Source organism: Pan paniscus, chromosome 8 (genome assembly GCF_029289425.2).
Source record: "Pan paniscus chromosome 8, NHGRI_mPanPan1-v2.0_pri, whole genome shotgun sequence".
Classification (NCBI taxonomy): domain Eukaryota; kingdom Metazoa; phylum Chordata; class Mammalia; order Primates; family Hominidae; genus Pan; species Pan paniscus.
This window is the reverse complement of record NC_073257.2, coordinates 62,526,948-62,552,206: the sequence shown is the minus strand read 5'-3', so window position 1 is coordinate 62,552,206 and position 25,259 is coordinate 62,526,948. Positions and strand designations below refer to the sequence as shown.

The 25,259-nt window shown below is 38.1% G+C and overlaps 1 protein-coding gene across 1 annotated transcript in view; it reads left to right on the top strand.

Moving 5' to 3' along the window:
• LOC100985247 (putative inactive neutral ceramidase B) overlaps positions 1 to 25,259 on the top strand; it is a 62,669-nt gene that overhangs the window by 12,979 nt on the left and 24,431 nt on the right. Inside the window, exons 5-11 of the mRNA XM_063607379.1 lie at positions 1,139 to 1,266; positions 2,426 to 2,503; positions 17,026 to 17,146; positions 20,800 to 20,925; positions 22,610 to 22,696; positions 24,534 to 24,638; positions 24,764 to 24,845. Of these exons, the coding sequence (XP_063463449.1) occupies positions 1,139 to 1,266; positions 2,426 to 2,503; positions 17,026 to 17,146; positions 20,800 to 20,925; positions 22,610 to 22,696; positions 24,534 to 24,638; positions 24,764 to 24,845 (727 nt within the window). The remainder of the gene's footprint in view (positions 1 to 1,138; positions 1,267 to 2,425; positions 2,504 to 17,025; positions 17,147 to 20,799; positions 20,926 to 22,609; positions 22,697 to 24,533; positions 24,639 to 24,763; positions 24,846 to 25,259) is intronic.

Sequence of the window (25,259 nt, the reverse complement as noted above, 5' to 3'; positions counted from 1 at the left end):
TTGGAAAAGAAGGCTTCTATGGGACTAAGCCCAATGTAGTTATTTAAACAGACAGAAAACATTTTGGTTTGGGGTTCTTTATAGAGGGCACTACATGGCCTGTTCTTTGCACAAAGTCACACAAAGAGAAACCCATGAAGGAGCCAAAAGTAATTACAAATAATTCTAAAATTTTAAAATATTTCCCAAAGTACAAAGAGAATCCAACTTATAAACACACATCCCAATTTTTCAAGTTCTCTAGTATAGATACGGACCTCCGTGGTGCTCCTGACAAATACCCTTAAACTCCTCTCCTGTTTCTGGTTTCAGTAGCTTATACTCCTCTCTTTTCTGTCTTTCAGCTTATTATTTTGTTGCATAGGATCCTTGCTAATGTTTTGCTTCATTTTATTGTATTCCAGGCTTATTCTCTATTTTTTCTTACAATGTCACCCCCAAAATTCAGAGATCCAGCTGGCATAGGCAGAAATTGCTTTACATTGATGTTTTGCAAACTGAGGCTTGCAATGTATTAAAGGCTTATGAAATCAATTTCATGGATTGCAAAAAACATTACATAAAAAATGCTAAAGAATAGATTGTAAGATATAGTGTATGACACACAGTCAGGGTATAGTTTGCTTTGTGGACTTTTGTTTTGGGATGCATATGTTGATGTGTATTAAGTTATGATGAAAAATGTATCTCTCACTGTAGTTCACTGTCAAAAAAGTTTGAACAACTCTGCCTTGGTGGTAGAATGGCAAGGGTAGGGAGGTGGAAACAGTTACATGTTAGCAAAACTTGTATTAGTGTTGTAGGAGTCAAGTCTCCCATTTTGGCTATCTGAAGTGACAAACTGAACCTCATTTAGCAGTCCTGAGAGAGCAGGAGTTGAGACTTTTTGTGAGCTCAGGCATTAATCAGTACCGTGCTTCCGTATAACACGGCATTTCCCTTATCTCAACCTTGAAAGCCATTTCTGTTTACCTCCAGATTGGCAACAGCGATGTGGTTCTCCAGCTTTTATCCCGTAATGTGGACACATTAGAGACAAAGGAAATTGTTCACAGGGCTCTTCTGTTTATATTGACTAAGTTATTGTCCCCACCAGGATTTCTAAGCTTATAACATCCCCCTCTTTTTTAACCTTCAGAGCATTGACATAGCACACACAAATATGAAACCAGGCAAAATCTTCATCAATAAAGGAAATGTGGATGGTGTGCAGATCAACAGAAGTCCGTATTCTTACCTTCAAAATCCGCAGTCAGAGAGAGCAAGGTGAGGAGGAATCGTCAAAATGAAATCGTTTCATTCCCTTTAGGGAACAGCAACAAAATCTAAGTACAGGGCTGTTACTTGATGAATATGGTGAGGTCCCAAGAGAGTATTACAGCTATGATATCTTAAAAACATCTTTATAATCTAAAACAAGCAGAAACAAAAAGTGAATGTAGAAACAAACACCAATTTATTAATGTATCTTTCCACTTTGTTGATTATGGGAGCCAGTGTGGATGTTTGAAGGACTCTGGGCTTTGAAATCAGGAACAACTGTGGTCTCAGCTTAGTTTTATTGCTTTCTAGCAATGTGACCTTTAGTGATTTACTTATCTTAATTTATTGTCACTCAGCTTCTTCATCAGTAAAATGGAGATAAAAATGTGCACAATGCATATTTATTAAATTAATGAATAGCTCTTTTATTATGTGTTATCCAGAATAAATCATCTTAGTCCACAAGAGTGTGGCAAGACAGAGAAAATAAAAGGATAAAGAATATGGACAGAAGAGTAAGAAATAAACCCACATATTTGAATGGAAAAACTAAGGGAGAGGATTATTTTGCCTTTTTGTCTTTTTTTAAGTGATGAACCAGGTTTGTAACAGAAGAGAAGTGCTTGGTTACTCTAACACTGTAAAATAATATCACTGTTTCCACTTGACCACTTGACATTTAACATTTTTCTGCATATTTTAAAATAGCTTTCAAAGGAGATGATTTTTAGAAAATGTAATCTGATTTCCCTTGAGAAGACATAAAAGAACACTTAAGTTGTAGGTCTTGAATGCTTTTGATTTTGCAAATTCCCTGCTCTTTTAAAGAGATTTCATTAAAAATTGATATGAGTAGAAATTTCAAAGACAAATCCCTTTTGTAAGAAATACATATATGTTATATAATATTGTATGTTATATAAAAATATGTGTATTTCAGCTCCAGTCGCTTGACCTAGTCCCCCAAACTTTGATGGCAATTGCATACCCTTTCCTTAGCTGATAAATGAGGTACTGGATACAGTTCACAGAACTACTGCTTGTCAAGACATCTCACTTACTGAGAGTCATTTTTGTTTTTGTGTCAGCTGCTACTGTTCATCTTATATGAGGGTTAGGCTCTAACACAGAACTGACTGTGCTTTTCTGTTTTACTGACTAGGTATTCTTCAAATACAGACAAGGAAATGATAGTCTTGAAAATGGTAGATTTGAATGGAGACGACTTGGGCCTTATCAGGTACTGTATTTCCTTTTTAAAAATAATTCTGTTGGGTAGCTTTTCTTAATTAAAGAGAAGGGAAAAGAGACTAGAATAGTACCAGCACACACTGAGAATAAGTTGTGTGGTTAAGAGTCCAGGTTCTGGAGTCAGACACAACTGGGGTCCAGCCAAGGGCCTTGTACAGGGTTCTCAGTCTCTCAGGGCTTAGTTCTGCACTTACAAAACATATTTAATACAGGGAAGATAAATGAGAGATCTTGGTGAAGAGCTTGGCACAGCATCTCGCATATGATATAAAAATTCAGTAAACATTAACACTTATTATGTTATCAAGATCTCATATGTGGAACTTCCATGACGGTAAACAGTTATCTCCTAATAAAATGAAAAAACAATCTAACCAACCAGGAAAGTGATTATGGCTTTGAGATTATTTACCTGTGTTTCCCTAAAAGGATTAAGTCCAATGCAGGACAATGGCAAGTAGGGATAAAATAGAACTGAGAACACCTAAAGGAAGCAAGTGAGGGAAAATTACAGGTGGGGCCAGCTTTTAGCACAATTATCTGGGAGTGACAGCATTTAGGAAAACACATGGATTTTGTTTTCTTGAAAATAAGGAATTTGCATTCATATGTGATTTTGGTTACTGCAACTGACCTGACTCAGGAATTGACTGGGTGGGTAACATGGTTCCAGACTCTTTGACCTATGGACTTGCAAATGATGCAGACATGCCCTAGGGAAGTACCAAATAGTGCTGGGTGCTACAGTCAAATGGCTTGGGTTCACTCTGGGCTCTTGTCCTTATTAGCAATGTGACTTTAGACAAGTTCTGTGACTACCTTGTCTTCCTGTTTCTCATCCCTAAGCATTTTTGTGCATACCATAGGATAAAGTAAGTATTTAAAATGTTGATAATAATGATTAGAAAGATGATAAAGGGTCTGCCAAATAGAATTATAAAATATCTAAGTAAAAGATGCTATGCGAATAAAACTTGCAGTAAAATTGACAAAGTGGTGAAGAAAAACATTAAAAACTATGATTCACAGTTCACACACCACAGTTGGCCCTAAAACTAGGCGGAGAACAACATGGTAATAAAAAGTTCAGGTCTTGAGGTAAGGTTGACTTGGCTTCAAGTCCCAGTCCTCTGCCACTTACTAACCCTGTGGCCTGGAGAAAGTAACTTAATTCACTTAGACCTTAACTATCCTATTTGAAAATGGGAATAGTAATACCCCATAGGGTTGTCTGAGGATTAAATGAGATAATGCATACAAAACTCTAGTTCTGTGCCTGACATAGAAAAAAGCTTAATCATTTTAGCTAAAAAGGAATAGAAAACATATTCTACCTCTTCTGAATAATTCCATTACCAGCATATTAGAATGCTTGAAATTCTTAGCATTTGAGTTCCTCTTTTGTGTTAAAAGTGAAGTCACTAAAAACTCCCTAATAAAATTTGCTATATGGGCTGACATAACAGGACTTATTCTTCTATTACAATCAACTTACCTCTTGATTAGTTGCCCCTTAGCATTTAACTCAGCACACTTTCTAAATGTCAGGCATGTAACTGTGTGAGTGGGGTATGTTATGATGAATAAGGCAAGGTTTCTATCTTTAAGGGTCTCACAAGCTGGTGGGGTGATTGGGGCAAGAGACAGAGACAAATATATAGACAAGTAACCATAACATGAATCAGATGACCAGCAGTGCTATCCTATGGGCATAAATAATGCTGTGGGAGTTTGGAGGAGGTAGCCCTGAGTTTTTCCTGAGAGCACTGTGGAAGGCTTCCAAGAGAAAATGACATTTGAGCTGGACCTTCAAGGAGTCATGGGATTTCTCACGGAGTCATGAAAAATACAGAGCCATAAGGCCAGAGTGTGGGTGAGGTCAGGGCATTGGTAAAAGGTGGACTGGAAAGGTAAGACAGGTCCAGATTCTAGAGCACTTTAGTGGGGCATTCAGTTACAAGAAGGGCAGGATAACAGCATACATCTCTGCTAGTTACACTGAGTATCCCAAATTTGTTGGGACAAGGAGATAGACTTGCCTTTATAGTTTCTATTTAACTCTTGGCTGAAGGACCAAGACCATTTACAATTCCCTTTTAGTAGTTTTTGAACCTTTTTTTTTTTTTTTTTCCTGAGACAAGCTTTTGCTCTGCTGCCTAGGCTGGAGAGCAATGGTGTGATCATAGCTCACTGCTGCCTCAAATTCCTAGGCTCAAGTGATCCTCCTGCCTCAGCCTCCTTAGTAACTTGGACTACAGGTGCTCACCACCACACCTGGCTATTTTTTAACATTTTTTGTAGAAATGGCGTCTTGCTTGTTGCCCAGACTGATCTCAAACTCCTGGCCTCAAGTGATCCTCCACCTCGGCCTTCCAAAATGCTTGGATTACAGGTGTGAGCTACTGCACCTGGCCAGTTTTTGAATCATTTAATAACTGGAACAGAAAATTCAAAAATACTATTATTTTGGCCAGATGTTCTTTGCTTCCATACATACAATTATATCATGTATCTGGAAGTCTTTCGGTCAACTGTCAAGGTTATAGCAAAGCTTTTCCATCTGTTGTGCTTAACATCCTGCAATAACTTTCCATTGTTTCTGAGCTGCCGTATGTTATCTTTGATGTAATTGCTCCTGCAATTGCCTCTTGTTGCATAGTGTAATTGCTCTTTGAATACGTTAAAAATGATCCAAAATATAAAGTCAAATGTGGGCTGCTAAGTAACTCACCCACCATATGTAGATGCCTGCTGTTAGACAGAATCCCAAGGTGTGAGGAGTTTGGAAGCACAGCAACTCAGAATCACAGAGCATGGAGATGACCTAGTTCAACCTTCAGCAGAGGAACAAGGGCCTAGAAAGGTGATGTGACCTGCCCAGCATCACAGCCAAGACTATCTTCTTCACAATGAAAACCATATTTGAGTTCATAATTCATTCCTTCTTACTCTCATTTTTGTTTTCAGTTTTTCATTCAGCAAGTCTGCACTAGGGACCTACTATGAGCCACGCAATACTTCCTTGGAATGATGTATTCCCTGGCCTTGAAATAAGGAATCTAGTACCCATGTTTGTGCTACTGGAATGAATCCATTAAACTCTCTGAGACTCAGTTGCCGTATTTTCAAATGTGGCTATCATATCTTCTCTCCACACAGAGATTATTATGGGATACACTGATGAACAAATATAGATGGAGTTGCTGCCCTTATAGGACTTCAGTCTACTGAGGGAGACAGAAGGCATACAGATAGGCATACAATACATGTAAAATTATAATTGGGCTCAGTGCTAAGAACGGCAGGTGTGTAGAACTTTCTTAAAGGAATTTGACCTTGTCAGAGAGATTGGGAAAGGTTTCCCTGAGGAAGTGACAGCAATGGGAGCTGGAAACTGGAGTAGGAATTAACTGGCAAAATGGGGGGATTGGAAAAGAACATTTAACACAAATGGGGAAGCATTTGAAGAACTGGTAAAAGGTGTGTGTGGCTGGAGTGCAGAGGTCAACAGGGCAGGGTGTTGCAAGACAAAGTAAGAAATAGAGATTAGATGGCATGACGAAGAATTTGTTTTTCTATACCAAGAGGAATGCAAACTCATTAAAGTGTTTCAAACTTGGGTTGGGATTTGGGGCTGTCGAAGGATTGGGAAGAGTGTAGACTTGAGGAATGAAATAAAATTATGTTCCTGAAACTATTCCATGAACCATTAAGCCCTCTACAATTGTGAAGCCACCATTTGCTCTAGTTGCTCTATGTCAGAAAAATCTATGTTAGAAAATTCTATGTCAGAAAAATATTGCTATCTTTGTGCCTTTTTCCCCTTACACGAAAGCATTCAATGTTTTTTTTTTCTCCAGACATGGAGAACATGTTGTGGATGTTCTGAATGGTGAATTAAAATATAAGCTGTGTAACATTTACAAAATTCACTTTGGGAGACTCTGTAAGGTACTTCAAAGAGTCTGTCATCCAATAGAGGAGAATAAACAGAACCTTGAGAGTCTCGGATGCAATAAGACGCTATGTGTGTGAAGAAAACATGAAGGGAGAAAGCAAAACAGGTTTCAAATGTCTACATCAAAAAGAAAGTCACAAGTGCAGATAATCTGAGTGGTAGTTGTGGTCAGTGGAAGAGCTACTACTCACATAGCTACACTTATGAAGGCAGCTCTGAGACATGTGAGGAGGCCGACTTATTTCTTCAAGGATGCTGCAACTGAAAAGGCTTTGTCTTGCTTTTCTTCTCTTTGCCTTCCTCTTTTCTTCCGCCAAGTTTTCTTCCTTGAATTTGCAGCAGTCACATGGACTCCTCTTCTCCTTCCTTCTCCTTCTCCTTCCTCTTCTTTTCTTCTTCCTCCTCCTCGCTCCTCATCCCCCTTCTCCTCCTCCTCGTCTTCTTCCTCTCCTCTCTTCTCTTCTCCTCTCCTCTCCACTGCCTTCTATTTATGTATTGCAAACCCTTTTATTCTTATAGTCAGTGGTCTTGTAAGGGAGCCCTTTAAAGGCATATTTTTAAGATGACAGGGGCAGTGATTTGTGTAAGCTATTTGAATCATTTGTGTAAAAAGTTAAAAAAATCCTATTTGTGCTATTACACTCATTTATTCAAATGGTGTTGACTTACAGAACTCAGTTGCAGTATATATATAAATCTTCTCTATCATCTATGACTATGACTTCTTTATTTAAAAACTTTTTTTACATAAAACTGTTTTGTTTTTAATTGACACAGAATAATTGAATTATTTTTCTTGAATTATAATGTCTGACTGTTTATTCTCTATGGTTTTCTGTATTCTGACTCTATACTCTCCCCTCCATCCACTTAACCCCACTCAAATTGCAAATGCTGAAACCTTAGTGACTGCCCTCTACCAAACCATTCTTGTTCTCTTTTCTTCATCTCGTCTTGTCTTTGTCTTCCTAAATGCCTTCTCTATCATTAGCATGAATTCTGATTTATAAAGCCTTCCTTTCTGTTTATTTTATTTATTGCTTTTATTTAAAAAATAAATAGAGACAGGGTCTTGCTATGTTGCCTAGACTGGTCTTGAACTCCTGGCCTCAAGGGATCCTCCCACCTTGACCTTTCAGAGTGTTGGGATCACAGGCCTGAGCCACTGTGCTTGGCCCCTGCTTTCTTTTTCTGTATCTTTCACTGAACCTCTTTTTCTTGTTCCGCTCCATGTTGTGAAGCTTGATGCTGTCTTCCTGCTCTAACTTTACTTTCTGTTTGCCTGTATTCTTCTTCAGTGGAGCTTGGTCATGGTTGTGAAGTGAGCTTTCATCCTGGGTCAGGTTCACCCCTCTCCCCTGCCCTGTAGGTGAAGGTGCCTAAAAGGGCTTTTAGATGACCAAGATGGTGACTGTTGACTGATAACAAAGATTGATCAGCCTTGTGTAGTTTAAATTGTCCCAAGTTTAGAAACCAAAGCCATAAAAAAATAGTTGGCTGGAGATATTGGACAACTTGATTGTTAGATTTCTGGAAAGTTCTTACTTAACCTGAAAAAAATCTGGGAGATTATTATTTTTTTCTAAGTTTTTTTTCAGTATAAAAATAGTGTGTGCTTACCATAGAAAACTTGAAAAATAAAGAAAGTAGAAAGGAAGGAAAAATTAAATTAAAGTTATACTACCTCGAATCAATCATGGTTAATATTCAGGTGCATTTGCTTCTGTTCATTTTTCCATGTGGAACATATAATAAGAAATACACATGACTAAAAGCTCATTCTGTAAACGTGAATGCTCACTTGGTTTCACTCACTGTGCACTAGAAGCTTTAAAATACTATAAAAATATTAACAATGTTATCTCCGTGTACTGAGACCATCAAGTATCTGTTTGTTTTTGCAGTGATCCTCTTCTTATCTAATAATGTGTTTTTTTTGTCTTAAAGTCTACATAGTCTGTTAATGTGGCTAACCCAGAATTTGCCATGTATATCTTTCTATCATTTTCTTTGAACCTTTCTTTATTCTTACATTTTAAGGGTGTCTCTTATGAATATCATATAGCTTTAGTTATTTCTTTGTACTCTGACAATCATTGTTTTTTAAGTGAATTTAGTGGATTTTCGGGAATTGTGATGATTATATCTGAACTTTTCTGTATCTCCTCACTTTGTGCTATTTGTCTCACCTCTTCAGTGCTTCTTTTTCCTCCTTTCTCATCTCTTACTTTTTTTGGATTGATAGCTATTTTTAAAATATATATTTACATGGCAGATTGTAGTTTATAAAAATGGCTGCAACAACACAACAATTGCTCTTATTCCATGTTTTATCCAAAGGGACCTTGCCACTCTCCATTAAAAGGTGGAGATTATTTTCCTAGTTCTTGAACTTTGGCTGGTCCTGTGACTGCTTTGAACAATAGAACAATGCAGAAATGATACCGTGCCAGTGCTGGGCATAGTTTTTTTTTCAGTAGACTTTATTATTATTTAATTAATAAACTATATATTTAAAAGCAGTTTCAGGTTTACAGCAAAATTGAGCAGGAAGTACAGAGGTTTCCTATATGCACCTTCTTCCAATACATGAACAGCCTCCTTCACTATCAATATCCCCAACCAGAGTAGTACATTCCTTATAACTGATGAATCTACATTGACACATCATCATCACCCATAGTTTACCTTAGGGTTCATTCTTGGTGTTGTATCAAGTAATTTTTAAAATCTTCTTTTCTTTTATATATTTTCTAAAATTTCCACAGTAAGAAAAAAAAATAAAAAGTCAAAAAATCGTGTGGGGATCCTGACACTCAGAGCCAGCTTCTATTAAAAGTTTGTTACATAGTCTTTCAGACTTTTTCTAAGCACATTTATAATATTTTTCTTAAAAAGTGGGATTTTATTATATTTACAGTTTGTTAACTCTATTTTTAATTTAGCAATACCTTATGAATATCTTTCAATGCCAGTTAGTATTCTTTAAATCACCATTTAAAAATTGCCATGTAGTATTTCATTCTATGTATCATAATGTACTCAACTAATCAGCAATCATTTTTTATTTAGGTTGTTTACAGTGTTTTCCATCATAAAATACATCGTGATAAACATTTTTTTTTTTTGAGATGGAGTCTTGCTCTGTCGCCCAGGCTGGAGTGCAGTGGTGCAATCTTGGCTCACTGCAACCTCCACCACCTGGGTTCAAGCGATTCTCTTGCCTCAGCCTCCTGAGTAGCTGGGATTACAGCTGCGCACTACCACACCTGGCTAATTTTTGTAGTTTTTTAGTAGAGACGGGGTTTCACCATGTTGGCCAGGCTAGTCTCAAACTCCTGACCTCAGGTGATCTGCCCGCCTCGGCCTCCCAAAGTGTTGAGATTACAATTGTGAGCCACCACATCCGGCCTATGATAAGCATTCTTGAACAGATACATATTTGCCAATGATTTCCTTAAGCTAAATTCCTAGAATGGGATTCCTGAGCCAAAGAGAATGTTTATATTTTAAAGCTTTTCCTATAAATTGCCAAACACCCCTTTGTTGGTTTACTCTCCCATTACTCAAACTTGAGCAGAATGTTGTTTGTCATACCCTTGCCAATCTTAGTATTACCATGCTTTACAATTGTTGCCAAGTAACAGGCTTAAAAAAGTCAAATCACTGTTGTTTTCCTTTGAATTTCTTCAATTCACGGTTTGGCTCAAATAAAAAAACAATAGTCTATTGGCCATTTCCTGTTTCTTGTTGCACTTACCATGTAATGTGCAAGGATTTTTTAATTTTTTAATTTTTATTTTTTGACAGAGTCTCGCCCTGTCGCCCAGCCTGGAGTGCAGTGGCGTGATCTCAGCTCACTGCAACCTCTGCCTCCTGGGGGTTCAAGTGATTCTCCTGCCTCAGCCTCCCCAGTAGCTGGGATTACAGCTGTGCGCTGTCACTCCCAGCTAATTTTTATATTTTTAGTAGAGATGGGGTTTTGCCATGTTGGCCAGGCTGGTTTCAAACTCCTGCCTTGGCCTCCCAAAGTGCTGGGACTAAAGGCATGGTGCAAGGATTTTGACTGCTGTAACTTAATGGAATTTACCCTAATGAGATATTTCTCCAATATTGTTATTTAGAAGGTCTTTGTCATTCAGGATTTTTGAAGATAACAAAAGGATTCCTTGAGAACGTACATCACTTCTCTGGGGTGGAGTTGGTAGAAATATTCTGCAGGATGCTTGTCCCAGGTGTGCCTGTAACTTTAGGAGGGCTCTTCTGGCTAGAGCTCATTATCTTTTTAAAATCTGAGCAGTCCGGTGTGTATTGTTTTCTTCTGCTGGTTTAAAATTTAGCTTGCCCTTTAGGTAAAAGTCTGGGCCCAGTAATCCTTCCAGTATAAGACAATGAAACACCCTTTCCTCTTCTTCTCCAAACAGTTTGCAGTGGGTTGGGGTGAGGATGATTGTGAGGGAGTGAAAACGAGGGTGTGAAGGTAATTAATGGCAAGTGCCACACAAGATAGAATGTGAAATTCCAGTGGCTTAACACATTGAAGACTTATTTTCCACTCATGGAAAGTCTAGTGAAGATTGGGTAGTCCTTCTGCACACATGTTATTAGTCAGAGGTATTCACACGCCCCACCTTGCAAATGAGACTGGGAAATAGAAGAGCACATGGGCATTTTGTGAGCACTCACGTCTCTGTCACAAGAGGGCAGGCTATCCTCACTGAATCATTTCATGCCCATACCATGTGGGTTGAATATACATGTGCTGCGAATGTTGAACACCGCCCCCATATATTTAACATTGTATTAATCTTACGAATCATATATATATGTATATATATATTTATTTATGCTCAGAGCTTTGTATCTCTTTACTTTATCATCATTATCATCATCTGCAGCTGCAGCAGCAGTAGTATCAGTATAGCATCACCAATATTCTTGTAGTGAACATTTATTCCATTGTTGGTATCAGCCAGTCTTTGTGCTAAGCACCTCACATGTATTAGTTATTTTAATTGTCAAATGCAGGTACTACTATTATCATTATGTTACAGGTATGAACACTGAGGTTCAAATAAATTAAGTAACTCATGTCTGACCCCAGAGCTGGTATTTTCAGCTACTGTAACACAATATTAGCCTCTGTATTAGTTTCCTAGGGAAGCCACACATTATCAAAGACTAGGTGGCTTAAAACAACAGAAATTTATTCTCTCACAGGTCAGGAAGCCAGAAGTCCAAATTCAAGGCATTAGCAGGGTTGGTTCCTTCTGGTGGCTCTAAGGGGGAATCTGTTCCCTGCATCTCTTTTAGCTTCTAGTGGTTGCCATCAATCCTTGGCTTCATTGGCTTGTAGACACATCCCTCCAATCTGTGCCCCCATCTTCATATCACCTTGTTCTCTATGTCTCTGGGTTTCTCTCTGTTCCTTCCCTCTTGTAACGATGCTAGTCATTGGATTTAGAGCCTACATGTGGTCAGTATAATATCACTTAATCTTTACCTTGATTACATCTATAAAACCCATATTTGCAAGTAAGTCACATTCTGAGGTTCCAGATGAGCATGCATTTTTGAGTGACACTATTCAACCCATTACAGCCTCCTATATTTTATTTCCTAAAGAGCTCCCATGTTGCTATGAATCTTCATGAACAGTACCTCTGAATGGATACACAGTATTCTATTTCCCTATTTGTGGACATTTAGGTCGGGGAGGGCCATGCTAGTACGTAGAACCTTTGTCTAAGTTACACAAACGCATCCTCTTTTCTGGGCTGGCTGAAGTGCCGGGCTCAGTGAGCTGCACAGAGGCTGGATTTAACCACCTACTTATCCCCTTTGCCAGTGTTCTTTGTACAGGGCACAACTTGCACACTGGACATGGAGGCCCAGGTCTGAGTGCATGGAATCTGCTTTTACCTTTGTTTCAGAGTAGGGCACATGCAATGTCTGAATTGAAAGAATCACTAGAGATCTTTTTCTCCAAATGCCTCCTTTACACAGAAGGAAAAAAAAATTGTAGTGTTTTATATTAATATGTTGTTTACTGATTCTATAATCGTTGAAATCTATTATTTTTCAGTCTCAATAATTTTTAAATTTTAGTCCAGAAATTTTGACTAACTTTGCGACAAACTAGGATAAGGTCCCCAATCTCTTGACTTTCTGCTGTACTTTTAATTACATCATGCTGATTCAAGTAGCACCTTGCTTCCTATTTTACATTTAGCTGTGACATAAGCATTATTTAAAAATGCTTATTATTAGAGATGTATTCATCCTTTTATGTCTGAATTCTTAACTTCTGAAACTAAAGCTTTCTTCCTTTCTTTTGAACTTTGCTTGGAAAAATATTTTTTGGCCAGATAAAATAAAATATAAGTACTGCGTTTTAAAATTAAAATGATCACCTTCCTGCATATCTTTATAAATATTCATCCATAACTATAGTACTTTGGTTGCTGTGACAAGTTTGCTATTTTAATAGTGCACATTTCAAAGGACAATGGAGGAAAAATATGACATCTTCCTTTCCTTCAATTTAAATAACTTTTTTCTGAACACTTATTTTATTTTAATATTCTAGAGAAAAAGTTCAGTTTATTTTCTGAGGCTTAAAATAAATGGAATAAAGAAGAAATCAAGCCAGGTGTGGTGGCTCATGCCTGTAAAAGCAGTACTTTAGGAAGGTGAGGCAGGAGGATCACTTGAGCTCTGGAGTTGGAGATCAGCCTGGGCAACATAGTGAGACCCCATCTCTACAAAAAATAAAAAGAATTAACTTGGCATGGTGGTGCACATCTGTAGTGCCAGCTACTTGGGCGGCTGAAGTAGGAGGACCACTTGAGTCTGGGAGGTCAAGGCTGAAGTGAGCCATGATTGCACCACTGCACTCCAGCCTGGGCAACAGAGTGAGACACTTTTTCAAAAGAAGAAGAAATCAAGTCTATATCTAACTAGTAGAGTGAAATTCTTAGTACATGCTTTCTCCACAGTTACCATTGTGGCCAATTGTGCAAGGTCCTTGATGGTAGGAAATGCATCTGATTCCTCTTTACGATCCTTCACACAATGCCAATCAACATGATTCCCAATAAATTCACTCTGATTGAATGAATGATACAGCTGCCATCTTTCCTTGTCCATATCCATTCTGCTCTGGCCGCCCTGACTATCCACTCTCTGAACACAGGGCCCTCCTTCATATCTCCATGCCTTTGCAGATGTTATTTCCTCTGCTAGGAGTACTCGTTATCTAGTGATTCCTTTGCGTAGCTCTTCCTCATCTTTTAAGACCTAGCTCAAGTGTCACATCTTTTGTGAAGCATTTCTCAAGGCCAAGATGATACCTCATTTATCTTTATGTTCCTGGTGGCTGGCACAGAGTCAAAGTTAACCAAATGTGTAGTGAATGAGCAAGTGAATGAAGAGAAGGGACAGAACCAGGATTCCACAGTGGATAAGAGCATATATCTCTATATCTATCTATCTATCTATCTATCTATCTATCTATCTATCTATCATCTATCTATCTATCTATCATCTATCTATCTATACACACACACACACAACCTGAATTCATTGCTCTGCTTCTTGACTTACCATTGTGTGACCTAGGTCAGGTAACGTTACCACTCTGGGACTTAGTTTTCTTAGTCGCGGAATGAAGATAATGATAGTACTTGACTCAAAGGGTTCCCTGTGAGAATAAAATGAGATCTTGTACATAAAGTCCTTTGTCTAATAAGAGCTAAATAATGTCAGCAGAATAGTTCTATGGTTTTTGTTTGATTGTAATGGAAATATTCAGTGTTGGCTGAAGCTGGCTGACCTCAGTGTGATGGTATCAGATGGAAATGTTTTGGTTGGGAAGCCAAAATGCTACCACCACATTTTCTTCCAAACTAAAGAAACTCCAAAAAAGCAAAATCCATGTAACTGGAAAACACTAGTTGATTAGAATTTCCTGATACTTGAGTTCTAAGAGAAAGAGACAAAACCACACACACAAACCTAATAGAAGAATATTCCTAAATGTAAACACCTTGCAAATAACTGCGAGGGGATGACTCTTAGAATATCTTCAGCCCAATAAATGTTTATTCCTTAGCACAGGGGCAAATAGCCATGTCAGGGACTGAATTCAGCTCACTCATTGGTGATTTGGCTTGACATTGTGTTTCGAAAAATTCAAAATGGATGCCAACATGAAAAAAGAAACTACATAGAAATTTTCGAATGCCTACAGTGATTAATATAATGACTCTCCATATAACTTATTGCCCAGATTCAATAATTAGCAAGACTCTGTCATTCTGTTATATCCTTCCCCTCACTTTTTTTTTTTTTTTTTTGGCTAGAGTATTTGAAAGCAAATACCAGGACATAATATACTTCTTTTTAAAAAACTTAACTTTTATTTTAAGTTCAGGGGTACATTTGTAGTTTGGTTACATAGGTAAATGTGTGTCATGGGGCTTCATTGTACAGATTATTTCATCGCCGAGGTATTAAGCCTAGTACCCATTAGTTATTTTTCCCAATCTTCTCCCTCCTTCCACCCTTCACTCTCCAATAAGCCCCAGCATCTGTTGGTCCATGTGTTCTCATCATTCAGTTCCCACTTATAAGTGAGAACATGTGGTATTTGGTTTTCTGTTCCTGTGTTTGTTTGCTAAGAGTAATGGCCTCCAGCTCCATCTATGTTCCGGCAAAGGACATATTCTTGTTCTTTTTATGGCTGCGTAGTATTCCACGGTGTATATGTACCACATTTCCTTTATCTAGTCTATCACTGACGGGCATTTAGGTTGATTTCATGTCTTGCTATTGTGAATAGTGCTGCAACGAACATACATGTCCATGTGTCTTTAGATAAAATTCACTCATAAATATTACAGTATTTATCTTCATCAGATAAAGACTTTAAAACATATGTAACCCCAATCATTTATTACAACCAACAAAATTAAAATTAATTTCTTAATATGATCTGACACCAAATCTGTGTTCGGTCTTCCCTGATTATATCAAAAAGTCTTTTTTTGTTTGTTTGTTTCAAATAGTTGTTTTGTTTGAATCAGATCACAAACTACATTTGTTGGCTACAAGTTTTAAGTCTCTTAATGTATAGCAGTTCCCGTCCTTTGTTTCCATGCCATTTACTTCCTGAAGAATTTTAAAGTTGATAAATACGTATGAAAACATGGATTTGTGGCCCCTTTTGAATAAAGGAGAAGAGCTGGCAGCACTGGTTTATACTCCCATAATGCAACACTTGGCTGGAGCTGAGTAGAGGCTGTGAACTTTAGACACTGCAAGTTTTCTACAGTCCACACCAGTCCCTATTGTGCCAACTAGCATGACTCATTTGTGTTGCCTGCCTAGCGCCAATGGGCTTTGAGCAGGCCACCTCTGCCCTACATCTGCTTCTGATAGGCAATAAGAACTGATGCTTGAAAGATGATCTTGAAGTCCTAAACCCTTCCTAGCCATTAAATAGATGCTTAGTTTTGTGCATTACAGTGCTTAGGTAGGAATGTAAGCAAAAACGTTTAAAGATTTTTCAACAAAGAATTGAATCAACAATTTTTTTTTAAATTCTAAGTTAACCTGACAGTTTATGAACTAGCATCTCTCTTTTCTTGAGCGTTCCAGTTAATCTGCTTTACTGCCTTCCACTCTGTAAATATCCTTTTCACCTGTGTGAGGGTTTGAGCCTACAAAGGCCACTGGACACGGTGTCACAAGACCCAGACTTGAGTCCTGGGCCTCTGTGAACAGTGGACCATTATTTTGCTTCTCTGGGTCACCTATGCAGAGTAGAGGTAAAACAGCCTGTCTCTCAGAGTTGTGTGAAGTTCAAATAAGGTAGCAGATGTGAAATTAGTTTGTAAACTGTATAACTTTACACTTAAACAAGGTATTACTAGGCATAAGGATATACTGAATTATGCCTAACATCCTCTTTTATGCCTCTGTGCATTTACCCTGCTGTTTCCTCTCCCTGTAATGCCCACAAGAATTAATTGTTAGTCATCTGTGGTCCCTGAACACTTTATGCCTGTTTCTTCGCAACGTTTGTCACACTGTGTTAAAGCCATTTGTTCACATCTGTGTCTTTGGTGAGATTCTGAAAGTAAACCACAGTTTATTCAGTGCTTAGCATACAGGTAACCCTTAGTAAATGTCGGATTGGATAAATTTGAATAATTACTACCTGTGTGCCTATCTTGAAGGACAAAGTCCATGTATATACAGTTCTTTAGGTATGTCATCTGGTAACTGACCAGTCCAATGATGATGCCAATGATGAAATAGTCATGAAAATGGAGTTTTGTATTTTTAATTTAAGAAAATGATCAGACTTCTTGAGTACATTTTTTGCATTGTATTTTTAAGCCCATGAACAATGAAAGAATCTAGATGTAGAATGTCTATCATTTAAAAATATTTTTTCCTGCTGGAGAAAACTTAAGCTCCCAGTCATAGTTCTTGGCCCCAGTTCTCTGGTTCTCCTGATTAATTTAGAGCTTCTTGCTCCTTTACAGCTGGTTTGCCATCCACCCGGTCAGCATGAACAACAGTAACCATCTTGTAAACAGTGACAATGTGGGCTATGCATCTTACCTGCTTGAGCAAGAGAAGAACAAAGGATATCTACCTGGACAGGTGAGAATTTATATCATTGAAAGCTTCATCTTGATTCACTGAGTGTCATCATTCATGCTGCATTCAGAAGAGGTGATTCAAATCTCCAGAATAAAGTGTTATCATCAATCTCACATATTGGTATGCTTGGATAGACAGCATTTACCATCCTCCCTAATGTGGAAAGAAAAATAAAAAATGAGTACTAACCATTTGCTTTTTGTGTTACATAGTCCTTATATTCATTGCTTCATAAAGTTATTAGTTGAATAAGGAAGGGCAAAGTTCAAGATTTTTATAATAACAGTAGTTTTTGATTAAGCTGAAAATATGACAAACTGTTGATATTTACTTTTGTTTTTAGAGCTATACAAGGATTAAGCACCATTTTTATTTTTATTTTTATTTTTTGAGACAGAGTTTCACTCTATCACCCAAGCTGGAGTGCAGTGGCACGATCTCAGCTCATTGAAACCTCTGCCTCCCAGGTTCAGCAACTCTTGTGCCTCAGTCTCCTGAGTAGCTGAAATTATAGGTGCACACCCCCACGCCCAGCTAATTTTTGTATTTTTAGTAGAGACAGGATTTCACCATGTTGGTCAGGCTGGTCTTGAACTCCTAACCTCAAGTGATCTGCCCACCTCGGCCTCCCAAAATGTTATGATTACAGGCATGAGCCACTGCTCCAGGCCCAAATTTGGAAGACTATATAATGGGATAAGAGTCCCAGGCCCTTACCTACAATTAATATTCCCTTATAAAGATATTAGCTTCCATTAACATTCAGCCTGATCATTTAGCTCTGTCTTAGTTTGTTTTGTGTTAGCAGAATAACTGAGACTGGGTAATTTGTAAAGAAAAGAGGTTTATTTTGGCTCATGATTCTGTTGGTTGAAAAGTTCAAGACTGAACAACTGCATCTGGTGAGGGCCTCATGCTATTACCAATAAAATAAAAATTTTCTCAGAATATTGCACATAAATATTCATGATAGAAAACAGAAGAGGAGGCCGAATGCAGTGGCTCACACCTGTAATCCCAGCACTTTGGGAGGCCGAGGTGGGTGAATCACGAGGTCAGGAGTTCGAGATCAGCCTGGCCAACATGGTGAAACCCCGTCACTGCTAAAAATACAAAACATTAATCGGGCATGGTGGTGTGTGCCTATAGTCCCAGCTACTTGGGAGGCTGAGGGCTGAGGCAGGAGAATTGCTTGACCCCAGGAGGCAGAGGTTGCAGTGAGCCAAGATCGTGCCATTGCACTCCAGCCTGGGGGATATTGCGAGACTCCGTCTCAAAAAAACAAACAAACAAAAAAGAAAACAAGAGGAACTAGGATGTGCAAAGACATCACATGTGAAAGAGGAAGCAAGAGAGAAAAACTGAGGAAGCCAGGCTCTTTTTTAACAATCCTGCTCTTGCAAGAACTACTACAATCCATTCCCTAGAGAGTGAGAAGCCACTCATCCTGTGGGAGGGCATTATTCTATTCAGGAGGGATCAGTCTCTTCCTACTAGGCTACAGCTCTCAGCAATGCCACAATGGAGATCAAATTTCAACATGAGTTTTGGCAGGAATAAACCACATCCAAACCAAAGCAAGCTCCTTTGTTGGCAAAACTCACTCTTACTATTTTCTCACTTTAGCCTGCATTTTAGGGAAAAGAAGAGAGTTTTCTATTTATGATCACTGCCTGAGTGCTAGGCACTATGAAATAAATTATCTCTTTAGTATCAAAAAAGATTTATATCTCCAATACTTAGTTATCTCTTTCCCTAAGAAAATTAGAGCCATTTAAGGTAGAATGGTAGAGTGGTTGGTTTGAGGCAGAGGACTTGCATGGCTCTAATTATGTTGAAGAGAGAGAGAAAATACACATCAAGGGCAAGTCCAGATTGTGGATGGTATATTTAGTTTCATTGTGCAACAGGAAAGTCTGTATTTGCTTTTTTCTGTTTAGGCCAAGAGCATATTTATTTTTAAAGGGCAAAGGGATCTCTGAGCTCCAGATAAAACACAATAGACTAGATTGACTGGTCAGCAATTTATAATTTGTTGTTGCACACAGTGTTTCTGGTTAAAATATTTCTGTTTGAGGCATAATTTGAAACTCTCCCACTTGAATCAGTGATAATTGGAATATTTTCAGTAATAATATGTATACCGACTGTAATGTGAGCCTTTACCGGAATAAAAAGTTTTCTCAGAATATTTTTTTCTGGATTTTTTTTTTATTATTATACTTTAAGTTTTCGGATACATGTGCAGAACATGCAGGTTTGTTACACAGGTATACACGTGCTATGGTGGTTTGCTGCACCTATCAACCCATCATCTACCTTAGGTATTTCTCCTAATGCTATCCCTCCCCAGCCCCCCACCCCCTGACAGGCCCCAGTGTGTGATGTTCCCCTCCCTGTGTCCATGTGTTCTCATTGTTCAACTCCCACTTATGAGAACATGTGGTGTTTGGTTTTCTGTTCTTGTGTTAGTTTGCTGAGAATGATGGTTTCCAGCTTCGTCCATGTCCCTGCAAAGGATATGAACTCATCCTTTTTTATGGCTGCGTAGTATTCCATGGTATATATCTGCCACATTTTCTTTATCCAGTCTATCATTGATGGGCATTTGAGTTGGTTCCAGGTCTTTGCTATTGTGAATAGTGCTACAATAAACATACGTGTGCATGTGTCTTTATAGTAGAATGATTTATAATCCTTTGGGTATATACCCAGTAATGGGATTGCTGGGTCAAATGGTATTTCCGGTTGTAGATCCTTGAGGAATCATCACACTGTTTTCCTCAATGGTTGAACTAACTTCAAACTATACTACAAGGGTACAGTAACCAAAACAGCATGGTACTGGTACCAAAACAGACATATAGACCATTGGAACAGAACAGAGGCCTCAGAAATAACACCACAGATCTACAACCATCTGATCTTCGACAAACCTGACAAAAACAAGCAATAGGGAAAGGATCCCCTGTTTAATAAATGGTGTGGGGAAAACTGGCTAGCCATATGCAGAAAATTGAAACTGGACCCCTTCCTTACACCTTATACAAAAATTAACTCAAGATGGATTAAAGACTTAAATGTAAGACCTAAAACCATAAACACCCTAGAAGAAAACCTAGGCAAATACCATTTAGGACATAGGGATGGGTAGAGACTTCATGATTAAAACACCAAAAGCAATAGCAACAAAGGATCCCCTATTTAATAAATGGTATTGGGGAAACTGGCTAGCCATATGCAGAAAACCGAAACTGAACCCCTTCCTTACACCTTATACAAAAATTAACTCAAGATGGATTAAAGACTTAAACGTAAGACCCAAAACCATAAAAACCCTAGAAGAAAACCTAGGCAAATACCATTTAGGACATAGGGATTGGTAAAGACTTCATGACTAAAACACCAAAAGCAATAGCAACAAAAGCCAACATTGGCAAATGGGATCTAATTAAACTAAAGAGCTTCTGCACAGCAAAAGGAACTATCATCAGAGTGAACAGGCAACCTACAGAATATTTTATATCCTCTTTTTATTGCCTGCAAATGATTTTGAATAGTTTGCCAGAGTGGATTTAATGTTTGTATTTCTAATGGCATTCATTACAGGAAATAGGAAAGAATAAAAGGCAACTTGGCATTTCTTTTGGCAGGGGCCATTTGTAGCAGCCTTTGCTTCATCAAACCTAGGAGATGTGTCCCCCAACATTCTTGGACCACGTTGCATCAACACAGGAGAGTCCTGTGATAACGCCAATAGCACTTGTCCCATTGGTGGGGTAGGTAATTATGGCACATGAAATCTTTGTTTTTGCATCTCAAAAACATTTTATGTTTGAATATTTATCATTAATTTACAAATACCTTGTCTCCTAGTATACACTGGCCTAGTTCTCCCTAACATCTGCCCTTCTCAAAAGCACCTGTCCAAACCCAGTAAATTTTAACTGAGTGAAGTTATATTTTTCCATTTGAGTGACTGTTAAGTTTTTTGAATGATGAGACAATTCACTAACTGTCAGAGATTAACTCTACCCTTCCCCAACTTGTTCAATCTGAAACATTTTGCTTTGGCATTTCGAAAGTCACAAGTTTGTAGTAAAAATTGCCTGCCTGAGACATTTCTCATGGATTATAAAGTTTATAGGGTTTTTAATATAAGACCTAAATTGCTTCTCCTTTCTTAAAAATTACAAGCAAAAAAAATTGCTGTAAAAATTCAAATAATGTGGAAGTACAGAGAATAGTAAAAAGTGAAAGTCCATCTTCGCCTCCCTTTCCTCTATACTTTGCTCTTCCCGGAAGTTACTATTCTCATACCTCCTCCTATGTATTTACCTATGCATTTATAAACAACATTATATGACTTATTTATGGATTTTGAGTTTTGTATCCAGGACTTGAGTTTTCCACTTAATTTGTCTTAGAAACTTTTCAACGAGTGTATCCAGATCTGTGTGATATGTTTTAAAGACAGCAAGTTAGGCTATACCATCATTTATTTAACTCCCACAATGTTCATTTAGCTTTGTTTTCAACTTTGACATGAGCAGTAGATGATACTTTTTGGGTTCTTATTCTTTGTGTTTGTAGAACATTTCACCTGTGATAATGCTTTTTTTGTATACTATTTCTGGGATGTTTATTCCATCCCAGTCAACTCCACCCAACGGGGTTAAACCAGTATTAATAAAGGTTTTTTTCTTATCGACTTTTTAAAGCTCCTAATATATTAAAGTCTTAGTTTTGTCAAAATGGTACAAGGTTTTCCTAAAGTTTATCAGTTGTCTTTCTGTCTTATTTATGTCTTTTGCCCCCTGTGGAAATTTAAGATGTTTAACCTGTCCAGTTTAACTAAGCTTGTTCTAGATAACTTTCAGGAGGGTCTGCCCACACCCTCATACTACAAAATATGTTTATTCATATTTTCTTTTAGTAATTTTTTGATTCCACTTATAATATTTAAGTGCTTGATCAATCTCAATTTTTTCTGACATAAGAAGTAGGAAATAGAGCCAGATTTGTTTATTGATTTTTTTCCCCAGAAGTCCAGCTAGTTGTTCCAATATAATTTTAATCGAGTTTCAGTTTAAGGTGATCATGAGTAAGAATCAGAGGCAAGAACAAGCAAGTAGAAAGATGTGCAGTCAATAGAAAGACCTGGCTTCAAGTCTTAGCTCAGATATTAGATACCTGCATAATCAGCAACACATCTTTTAACCTGAGCCTCAATTTCCTTATTTTTAAAAGAAAGGCTCCAGAATAGATCATTTCTAAAGACATTCACTGTTCTAATTCCAGGTATGATTTTGTTTTTATAGTTTGTACTTTGAGAGACTACCTGAAAAGAAATGCAAGAATGTGGTTTTAAAAATCTATTTGCTTAGATTCAGTTATAATTCTTTATTCCTTAAAATAATTTCTTACTTGGCCAAGAATGCATCCTATCTTATTTTGTTCCAGCCTAGCATGTGCATTGCTAAGGGACCTGGACAGGATATGTTTGACAGCACACAAATTATAGGACGGGCCATGTATCAGAGAGCAAAGGTAAGCCATGGGCCTCGCTCCTTTAATCTTCGTTTAAAATTGTCCTTTAAAATCCATTGACTTGGTTCATTAGGAAGTTGAATACTGTAAAGAAAACAGCAAATGCTCAGGTTGTGCTGGGGAGTCTAGAAGAGGTCAGCTTGGGAGGTGGCCTTTGCAATCCACATGGGAACCTCTGTCTGACTGCTCAGGTCTGACTTTTATAGGAAGTAAATTTAAAACCAAGTAATCAGGAAAACATTCTATTTTAGAATGTCTAGAAAGCCAGAGTGCTTGCTTAGACACTAGGAACATAGACTATAAGATTTTCAATTTCTTGTGGCATTAGATATGACCAGATTGATTCAAATTCTCAGAAGTCTTTAAGGCCTTTGCTTGCCAAAAGTCACCCAACTATCTCTTAACTTTTCCTTTGGTGACAAGAGAAAGCTGAGCCATAGAACTCCAGTTCTTGAAACTTGGATTTAAATTAGTTCCTGGTGTTCTTCAATATGCAAAGATCATCCATCTATTCTTTTCTTTTTACAAAACTTTTTGATGAAGCTCTCTTCATCAAATGTGGTCTCCAGTGAGATTACTATGAATTACTCTGATTTCCTCCCCCTCCTGAATTTTATTTCCCATTTTGTCCCCATATTTTGTTTCAGCTTCTATGGAGACAGATTTCTAAGCAAAAAGACAAAAAAATTACCTCGAACTGAGATGTCCTTGATATGGTTAAATCTCTTTCTTTTCATAGCTTATTCATACCTTTGCTGCGTGTGTGTGTGTGTGTGTGTGTGTGTGTGTTTAAATAGTTTATTCCAAGGGTTCTAAAATCTTTCAAGAGCAACTAAGGAAGGACAAAAGCACCTTTAAAGAACAATCTGACACAAAATTGGTAGCAACAGCCAGCCTAATTGCTGCAGTTTCTTTTTAATTACTGTGGTATTATCAGTGGATTATTCTAAATTCACAGATTCTATTTAGGGTGTGCACCCATGACACACTTTAGTGTCAGAAATTTTGTTCCCATTCTGAGCAGGAGAGTCATAGAGATTTGACCCACATTCTGCATTCTCTTCTCAGCAAGGCACAACTTCTCTCTTAATTAGGAGTGGCAGGCTGCAGCTGGTCTTGCTGATGACTTATGAGAGCTCTCATGTGGCCATTGAAACTGAGGTGGGGACAGAGTGGAAATGAGCTAAGTGTCAGGCAAGAGAACGTTTGATGAAACAGGATTTGCCTATGTTATATAATGCGAATTAATAAAAACAAAGAGTTTTTTAAACTTGTTTTGACTCATGTTTCCCATAAGATTGAAAAAGCATCAATTGACCATATTAAAACACAAAAGCAAAAGCACCGAAGAGTGGATTGTGGGTGGGCGAGGTGCTGCAGACAAAGCAGGGCTTGAAGTCTTCCAAGCTACCTTTGGCCCCAACCTGCTGCAGGACTCAAGTATTCTGAAAGGAAGACCCTATAAGAACACACAAAGATACACTCTCACTCTAGCAAAGAAAGTAATTTGGTCCAGTTATTCCTAATCTTAAATTTTCTTGGTGATCTTTCAAGTGAGATTGAGGCCTTTTGTGCCACAGCCTGTATCACTATAATTTCATTTTTGTGGGGAGTTGACACAGGTCAACAGCCTCGGAGACTTCAAGCTTCTGGGAAACTCCTGGGTTTGGTAGAGAGAGACCCACGTGGTTGGTGGCCAATTCTAAGCAACCAGCAAAACAAAAGCTTTGCTGAGAGATGCATTTCCAAATTGCATCAAATTGGTACTTCCTGAGTACAGTTGGAGATACTCACTTTAGCCTTTTTGCTTGGAATAATAAGCCTGTGTGTTTTCTAGGAACTCTATGCCTCTGCCTCCCAGGAGGTAACGGGACCACTGGCTTCAGCACACCAGTGGGTGGATATGACAGATGTGACCGTCTGGCTCAATTCCACACATGCAGTAAGTGCTGCTGAGACACACTGGTTATGCCCCAAGGGTGAAGTTTTGGTTTGATCTCATTATTTACTTTCAGCTTAACTTTTGTCTTTTTCATTTTTGTTTTGTTTTTAAAACTTTTCCTTTAGTCAAAAACATGTAAACCAGCATTGGGCTACAGTTTTGCGGCTGGCACTATTGATGGAGTTGGAGGCCTCAATTTTACACAGGGTAAGGTGAAGTCCAGTAAAATCTATGGTTTCAGCTTCTGAAGCTTCTGGGTTCTGTTCTCTGATCAGGTTTCATTGTAGCCAATACATTTATTAATTTTTAAACTCAGGGTCTGCTGGTTTTCCAGGTTTGTACATGACCATGTACCGCCCCCGCCGCCCCCAGACCTAAGCAACCACTAATATTTCTGTCTCCATATTTTCCTATTCTGGACACTTAATACAAATGGAATCATATAATATGTGACATTTTTTCTTGGCTTCTTTCACTTAGCATCATCTTTCAAAGGTTCATTGACATTGTAGCATGCATTTTTTTTTTTTTGAGACAGAATTTTGCTCTTGTCACCCAGGCTGGAGTACAGTGGCACCATCTCAGCTTACTGCAACCTCCACCTCTCAAGTTCAAGCGATT